Raw genomic sequence first — 8,185 nt, 5'->3', positions numbered from 1 at the left:
CGAAGGGTTGTATCGTCTTCTCTTTTGAATGCAAAAATACTGGTCAGTGCTGATGAGCTTTCGGGTGAAGCAGGCTGTATGACTCATAAGCTAAACTATTCCAGCCAATACAATTATATTTTTGATGACTTTATCTTTAGGATATTTCAATTATGAGAGAGTCAATTTATACATGTCACATGGTTTGCTCTTTTACTATTTCATAAGTGTTTTCTTGGTATCTCGCAAAAAGTTAAAAGCCCAATTCTCATCTCCACCAATACTGTACCATCCCTTTAACGTTAGACTCTACTTGGGAACGCCCACAAAAAAAAAGAAAACACCTTCCAAACTACAAGTTCTAACATTAGATCTACTTTAAGACATTTCTGATCAATATTATTCTTCATCTGTCAGTCATTGGTAAAGACAGTATGTAATGCAGTAGTAAAGTACGTCTACTGAAATATTAGTGGAAAAGTGAGCAAAGAAAATGGGATTCCATCGGGATTCGAACCCGAGACCTCCGGATTGCCAGACCGGTGCTCTACCGACTGAGCTATAGAAAGCCCTAGTGCAGTGTTCGTCCCAGAAACCCTTAATTCTCAATGCTCGGGTGGTCAGAAGCTATAGCAGTGTGTTTGTGTGTGACACACACGCACACACTTGAACCTGGCATAAACCCGAAGGATAATTCAACTTGGGGATAAGTGCGAGGGATCACCGAAGTGATGCAGCTTTTTGAGTTTGTAACAAATAAAATGAAATATCTAACAAAACTCAAAAGACATTAGGTTCTAACATGTTAGATTTGGAATAAAAGTTACAGTTACACCTTCCCTCGCCATGTTTTTTGTTAGTCACAATGATAATATGACAGAAACATGCAATCTAAGTTATGCTGAGTCGAGAGGAATGTGCATTCCAAATGTCGTTTGTTAAACATTTCTCATTTTCTGTACTTCAGCAATGATTGACAGATGATGTCATCTCAAGAATATTCATATTAGAATAATACTTAACTGTTAACGTTAACGTTAAAACTATTGATTAACATGTTAGTTTGGAAGGATTTTTTGTGGGCGTTCCCAAGTAGTCTCAAGAAAAATATAAGAAAAAATGTTAAAAAATAGAGCCTATAATATGGAATGTTTCTTAGAACCACCCTTGTTACTAACGCTAAATTGTTAGAGATATTTGTTTCACGGCAAAAGTGATTTTTTAAATAAAATTGGATTTTAGGCCTAACGTTAGAATCTAACGTTAGGCCTAATGACAAGTAGAACGTTAATGTTGTAAAATGTGGAAATCACTAACATGAATAGTCTATAACATTAGAGCTAACTTAGTAACGCTAGTATTTGTAAATAGTATCCAGTCGCAGTAGGCCCAACGACTCTTTACGCCTAAAACGTGTAGGCCCTAATCTAATCGTTTTTTATCTTAACTTGTTAGCGTTAAATGTTAGACTAGAAATATGCCTAACGTTGGGCCTAGCCCAACAGTTGAGTAGGAGGTTCTACTTCTACTCTAGAAACTAGTTAGAATTGATAGAACTTACAGAACTCAGTCAGACGCGACAGAAGCTGTGTCTCTGTGAACTGCTGTTGTCTCGTCACATGTGATAATCCAGTTATAAAAATCCAACCTTAAAGGTACTAGCCCACATTTGTAAACCTGCAGCAATTGGTCTCATAGTTAGCATGGAGTTTGGGTATGATTGCAGTAACACCTGTGCAAAATTTCGTTCCAATTAGTCAATTACTTTCATAAAAATAAATGAAAATGCACCGTATGCATGCGTATAACGCTCGCCTAGCTCCGGTCCACGTACGTACTACTTGCATGCGATACATGTGTAAGTTACATGTACGTACTAGTAGCTAGCCCCGGAGACCGCGCGGTCCTGGCGGCTACCTCGCAGCTGAGCGGGAGCAAAAATCACTGCCACATTCACGGCGACTTCACAAATAAAGCACGGCTAAATTTCTATCATAAACACAGTGACAATTAATACATTACCTTTTCGACTTGGTTTTTCTCACCCATTTGTCTAGAAACTGCAAAATTTTCTACATTTTTTAGGAGTAATAAGCGGCCTGCCCTAGTGCAACAGTGGAGAGACTTGCTGCTATATCCATAAGTACGCATTACGCATGCTCTCAATGCACTGCACTGCATGCATGCATGCTGTGCGCCTGTGCAAGTGATTGTGAGTTTCAGTGAGCATCGGTGAGCTGAAGATATTCGCGTTATAAGACAACATTTTCTGCATCATAATCAATGAAATGCATCAAACAGTCGCCGAAATTAATCATTTAGGTTTAAACGACCAATGTAAGTATTCCTAGTAGTTTTTGTTGAAAATTAAGGAAATATAGCGCCGAAACGTTACCCGTTTTGTACAACTCCTCGATCTGAATGCGAAAACGGCACAGCCCCAACGCTGCACGTTGGGGCTTGTCGCAGTTAGTACGTAGCTAGCCCGCGCTCGTAATTCGATTTTGGGTCGGGTTGACCCGGTTTGAAAATTGATTTTAAAACGATGATTTTCTCTCTTTTATCGAATGGTATAGACAAAGAGCAACAGGTGAGGTATGCTACTGTTATAACTTGTACTTGAAGTCATATTGGACCTGTTTTATGCAGTTTTGATTTTCGTGGGTTTGCAAATGTGGGCTAGTACCTTTAAGATCCGTGAAAAATTGACGAACCAAAGAATTGGTAGAAAACAAAACTAGTTCCTAATCCATAAACGTTGCAGCTAACGTTAGAGTAGGAGCCCTAACGTTAAGTTAGATGAAAACAAATTCGTCCAGCAGCCGGTTGTAACTTGTACCCATACTAGGCCGGGCCGGCCGGCCCAGGGCTAGGCTAGCTAGCAGGCCCAGTGCTCAGTTTCGTTCAATCGGTGATCGCATCCGCATCATAAGGCCCACAATGCACCAGCCAACTTTCCAGACATCCGGTCACACCTGCATTCAGGTGGAGAATCGGATTCAACCGATTATGCGCTTTCTGTAGAAACAACCCGGTTCTGCGTTAGCGCACTGTTTGATTACGTGCTTGCAAATGCTAGGTCTATCGGATTTTCTGTAGAAACACGCTGTTTGATATCAACATTAGTATTAGTATCGCGTACATACATGCAGCTGCAACGCAGATCTCCATTGTGACGTCATCCGGGTTTAAGAACTTTGATCCTCGGAAAGGACAACTCCATCATGACGCTGCTTTTTATAGTTGTTAGTAACACGCGTATTCGTTAGATACACGCGCAACCAGTGCGCAACCAGTCAACAAACCTCACTGTGACGTCACCATTTACAGTGCAGTCAACGCAGCTTTATAGTACAGTACCTTGACCTCTGGAGAGGGCAACCCCGTATTATTGTTGATGCAACAAGTGCGCATTTGCATCTACATCCAACAAACCTCATTGTGACGTCATTCCGTATGAAAAGGAGACTCTCTCAGCAGTAGGTCCTACCATGAAATGAAATGAAATGAAATGAAATTTATTCGTATTCCACATGGTGGACATTGTATGATAGAATATACAGGGTATAACACAGAGTGGACATTATATCAAAACTATACAGAGTATATTACATGTATATACAAAATATAGTGATATTCTGAGATAGAATAACACCATATACAAATGTGGAGGGGACTACTTTGAAGCACTGCTTGTTAAATGTAGTCCCCCTACAGATTATAGACAAAATGATATCAAAGATAAGGCTGAGTGAAATAACAAAATCACCATAATTATATACACTATTTACAAGGGCACATGAACCGTACTATGGATATACAAGCAAGTCATGTATATGTTGTAGCTGCCCATGCAATAAAATACCAGTTGACAAACGGGACGATATATGTTGCAATCAGGTGGTTATCACAACAGTACGTCGTACCCGTGAAACTGTAAAGAAAATTGTATAAGTAAAATATACAACAATAAGATCTAATTCACTTTCACAAATTACAATGAAATTGCTTTGTCATTCATATATCTCTAATGAATGTTTTACACTAAAATTATGCACTTATACAATAATCACTAAAATTATATACATCGCGCATCTAACAATACCGCCAGGGAGAGTAACTGTTACCACGGCAGCAACCTGGGGACTGCTGCCACACTCCCACCCAAAATCATCTATGATTTTATTTCACATTAATCACTTTATTATACATCTGATTTTTTTTTTGTAAACAAAGGTTTGATACCAAACCAATAGCGAAGTATATTACAATAATAGTCAATATGTCACAGCAAAGTACCGTGAAAGCCTTCAAAAAATGTAACATAGTCACATGAGCTTTTGATGAGAACGATCAGTTGTGAACATGTCGTTCAATTACACTTCTTTTGTGGAGTGGTTGGCCTTGCTCGTCTAGATCTGGAGTTGCCATAAGAAGAGTCGCTCTTCGAACCAAACCATCATCACTGGAGATGGTCTCAATGACCTTGGCAATTCTCCAGTCCGTTCTGCAGAGACTCTCGTCTTGCAAGATGACAATGTCGTTTGCTTCAATGTTTGGCTGTGGCTGTGACGAAGTCTTTCTTGCTTGTAGGGTGTGAAGATACTCTTTCTTCCAGTGTGCCCAAAAGAGGTTGACTAAGTATTGGACACGCCTCCACCTCTTTCGGAGATAGAGATCTTCTTTCACGAATTGTCCTTGAGGGGGTAATACGAGACCTGATTTCATTGTCAGGACATGATTGGGAGTCAATGGGAGTGGGCCGTCAGGACACTCCAGATCTTCGACGGTCAGAGGTCTACTGTTGATGATTGCCATCGTTTCATACAGGAACGTTCGCAGAGAAGAAGTTGAGAGTAGAGTGCCCGACGGATCAAGTATACCATTCAGGACGTTCCTGACATTCCTGATTTGCAGCTCCCAGACTCCTCCCATGTGGCTCGAAGCCGGCGGGTTCATCCTGAACTCACAGTTGATCTTCAGTAACTGGGTAGCTATTTGATTTTCATCCAGTTCAGAAAGGCCCTTTTTTAGTTCGTGCTTTGCACCCATGAAATTTGATCCTTGGTCACAACGAATGAGGCGAACACTTCCTCGGATTGCAATGAAACATCTCAAACTATTGAGGAATGCGTCAGTAGACATGTCATCTAGCACTTCTATGTGTACAGCCCTCATTGACATGCAGGTAAGAATGAGTCCATATCGCTTCAACTCCTTTCTCCCTTCCTTGATGATGAAGGGACCAAAACAGTCGAGTCCACAGTATGTATGTGAAAGGAGGTGAAGGTTCTACTCTGTCTTGTGGTATATAGATTGGCTTTCATCTGTCCTCTTGGCTTGCCTCGGAATCTGATGCAGTGAACACACTTGCTGATAAGAGAACAGACAATGCGTCTGCAACCAGTGATCCAATAACCACCAGAGCGAATAGCATTGATGGTTAGATTCCTTCCTTGATGTGCCGTTCTTCGATGGTAGTGTAAGGCGACAAGTTTAGAGAGGTGGCTATCCTTTGGTAGGATGACAGGATGTTTTTCACCATACATCATTTCTGCCTTCTTCAACCGACCTCCCACCCGTAGCAGATCGTGGTCATCTAGGAACGGGTCAAGCTGTCTCAGTGAGTTGGACTTCGAAGTGGCTAGGGAATCTGATTTGTCGAGTTGCTTTCTTTCTTCACGAAAGGCTTCCTTCTGGATTGCGCAGATGAGATTCCTCTCTGCTACTTGTTTGGCTTCTACTTCGTCAATGCTCAGACCCCTTTTCCTGTAAGAGCACTTTACTATTACTGCCACTGCTTTCAGTGCATTTTCAAGGCTGGAGAACCGAGTCAGCCTTTCTTCGAAGGACGTGAAAGTCTCTGCTTGTGTTGCGTGAACAGTGGCAGATTTCACTTCAACATCATCCGGAAAGATTTCTGCAGTAACATCTTGAGGAGGAATCTCATTCTCCCAAAGAAACTTGGGTCCTGTGAGCCAGTTTGAAGCCAGCATTTCTTCTGTCGTCAATCTTCTTGATGCATGATCTGCAGGATTTTCTGCGCTGGCTACATAGTTCCATTGTTCTGGACGCGAGGTCTGACGGATGCGTTCGACGCGATTGGCAACATACATGTGGAATCGCTTTGTCTCATTGTGTATGTAGCCAAGAACAACTTGTGAGTCGGTCCAGAAGTGGTGTGTGGCAGAAATATAATCGAGTTCATTGTCCAGGATATTGGCAATTTTCACTGAACGAGTAGCTGCTTGGAGTTCCAGTCTTGGGATTGTTGTTGGCTTGAGAGGACATACTCGTGCCTTTGCCATAACCAAGGAGCAATGGACGCGACCGCTTTCATTCTTTAGACGCACGTAGGAACACTGACCATATCCTGTCAATGATGCATCTGAGAAGTGGTGCAGCTCAACTTCCTTGGGAGTTCCAAAGTCTTATGGTTGGAAGCAACGGGGGATTTTCACTTTGTTGAGTTTCAACATCTCCTGTCTCCACTTTTCCCATCGTGGAGGGGAGCTCGCCAGGAACAGGATGATCCCAGTCCATCTTGCTTCTACACATCTCCCGGAAAATCTGTTTCCGAACTAGAACCAGGGGTGCAATCAGACCGAGCGGATCGTAGACGGAGGCAACTGTTGCAAGAATCCCATGTCTTGTCAAGGGACGGTCTTTGAGGGTAAGTCTGAAACAGAACTCATCAGAGTCGATGCACCAGTGTAGGCCGAGTGCTCGTTCAATGGGCGTAGCGTCTTGCTGGCCGAGTTCAAGACTAGTCTTGGCAACAGCAGCACGTTCAGACTCAGGGATACTGCTTGTGACTTCTGGACTGTTGCTAACGAACTTGTGCAAACGCAAGTTACCTTTGGCACACATGCTCACTGTCTTCTGAATGAGGTCAATGGCTTCTGCTTTAGAAGATTCACATTTTAGACCGTCATCGACGTAGAAGTTTCTTGTAGGAAAGTCAGCAGCTTCTATGCTGAGCTCCTTATGGTCCTTCGCGATTTGCTTTAGTCCAAAGTTGGCACATCCTGGGGAGGAAGTGGCGCCGAAGAGATGGACCTTCATTCGATAGTCCACTGGAGTCTTGGAAAGATCTCCATCTTCCCGCCACAAGAAACGAAGGTAGTTCTGATGCTGTCTCATGACGCGGAACTGATGGTACATCTTTTCCACATCGCACGTGAAGGCAATGGGTCCTTGGCGAAATCTACACAGGAGTCCAATGAGAGGGTTGATGAGGTCGGGGCCCTGTAGGAGATGATCGTTTAGACTGGTTCCTTGGTAACGAGCACTGCAGTCAAAAACGACTCTCACTTTGTTTGGCTTCTTTGGGTGATATACCCCATGATGTGGTATGTACCACTTGTTCTCAACTGACAATTCTTCCGCAGGAACCTTTTCTGCATCACCTCGCTGAAGAATTTCGTTCATGAATGTCATGTAGTGTTCCTTGTACTGAGGTCGTTTCTGGAACTGACTCTTCAATCCTTTGAGTCGACTCATGGCAACTTGTCGATTGTTCGGTAGAGTGGGTTCACCATTCTTGAAGGGGAGGGGCATTTCATAGTATCCATCATCCCTTTGGTTGATTCCATCGCTGACGATCTGCAAAAATTTCTTGTCATTCTGAGACATTGCATCTGTTCCTTCGATTTCATGAAAGTCCTTTTCCATCATCTGAAGGAAACCTGCAGTCGTGACATCTTTTAGCTGTGTCTTGTAGACATACTTCACGTCTGATTGACTGTCAGTCAAAATAGGAGCTTCTACCTTCATGCTGACAGTATGATATGATTGCCCGAATGCATCAAAGTTGTCTGTAGAGTACGTCTGAGAGTATCCAATGATTGTATCCAATGAGCAGACCTACAGGGCAGTCTTGCTTTGGTGCGAGTTGGTCTGCGAGACAGTTTAGGTGAGGCCACTGGATTGCTGTCTCTGGTGTAGGGATGTGAGGTTCATCAAGTGGAATTGAGTTCCTGGAGTATGCAGCAGAAAGTGGTATCTTTTCGGCCGACTTGAAACCACGAACTACAAGGTTTTCATATCTCCTACATGGAATAGTCGTACAGTTGTCTGTCATAGTTGTCAACCTCAATGTAGTAGTATGTGATGGTACCTGCAGTTCTTCTCCAACACTATCTGCAATGAAGGTTGTATCTGACATTGTGTCTAACAGAGTGTAGACCAGTATCTCTTTCTCGAT

General features: G+C 42.7%; 2 protein-coding genes and 1 non-coding gene across 3 annotated transcripts; all 3 read right to left on the bottom strand.

Moving 5' to 3' along the window:
• Nucleotides 1-475: 475 nt before the first annotated feature.
• Nucleotides 476-550, bottom strand: Trnaa-ggc (transfer RNA alanine (anticodon GGC)). The gene has a single exon. It is a non-coding gene; the product is annotated as a tRNA-Ala (tRNA).
• A 3,782-nt stretch (nucleotides 551-4,332) lies between these two features.
• LOC139710418 (uncharacterized) lies at nucleotides 4,333-6,287 on the bottom strand. The gene is made up of 2 exons (XM_071622335.1): nucleotides 5,552-6,287; nucleotides 4,333-5,042 (listed from the first exon to the last, which is right to left on the bottom strand). Exons 1-2 carry the CDS (start codon nucleotides 6,285-6,287, stop codon nucleotides 4,333-4,335), a joined length of 1,446 nt encoding a protein of 481 aa, XP_071478436.1.
• Nucleotides 6,288-6,384: 97 nt separating this feature from the next.
• On the bottom strand, nucleotides 6,385-7,755 carry LOC139710416 (uncharacterized). The gene has a single exon (XM_071622334.1). The coding sequence runs from the start codon at nucleotides 7,753-7,755 to the stop codon at nucleotides 6,385-6,387; it is 1,371 nt and encodes a 456-aa protein (XP_071478435.1).
• Nucleotides 7,756-8,185: the final 430 nt, after the last annotated feature.

Source organism: Diadema antillarum, unplaced genomic scaffold, assembly GCF_040938485.1.
Source record: "Diadema antillarum isolate AM-2024a unplaced genomic scaffold, OU_Dant_1.0 seq00001530_RagTag, whole genome shotgun sequence".
In the NCBI taxonomy this organism is placed as follows: Eukaryota; Metazoa; Echinodermata; class Echinoidea; order Diadematoida; family Diadematidae; genus Diadema; species Diadema antillarum.
Note: the sequence above shows the minus strand (reverse complement) of the source record. Positions and strands in the feature narration are given on the sequence as shown.

Excerpts from the sequence above, each read along its gene's own strand:
- LOC139710418 (XM_071622335.1), bottom strand. The coding sequence starts at position 6,287 with ATGGCAAAGGCACGAGTATGTCCTCTCAAGCCAACAACAATCCCAAGA. Across the intron at positions 5,043-5,551 it reads CGATCTGCTACGGGTGGGAG|GATCAAATTTCATGGGTGCA; the intron begins GTCGGTTGAAGA and ends GTTGTGACCAAG.
- LOC139710416 (XM_071622334.1), bottom strand. The coding sequence starts at position 7,755 with ATGAAGGTAGAAGCTCCTATTTTGACTGACAGTCAATCAGACGTGAAG.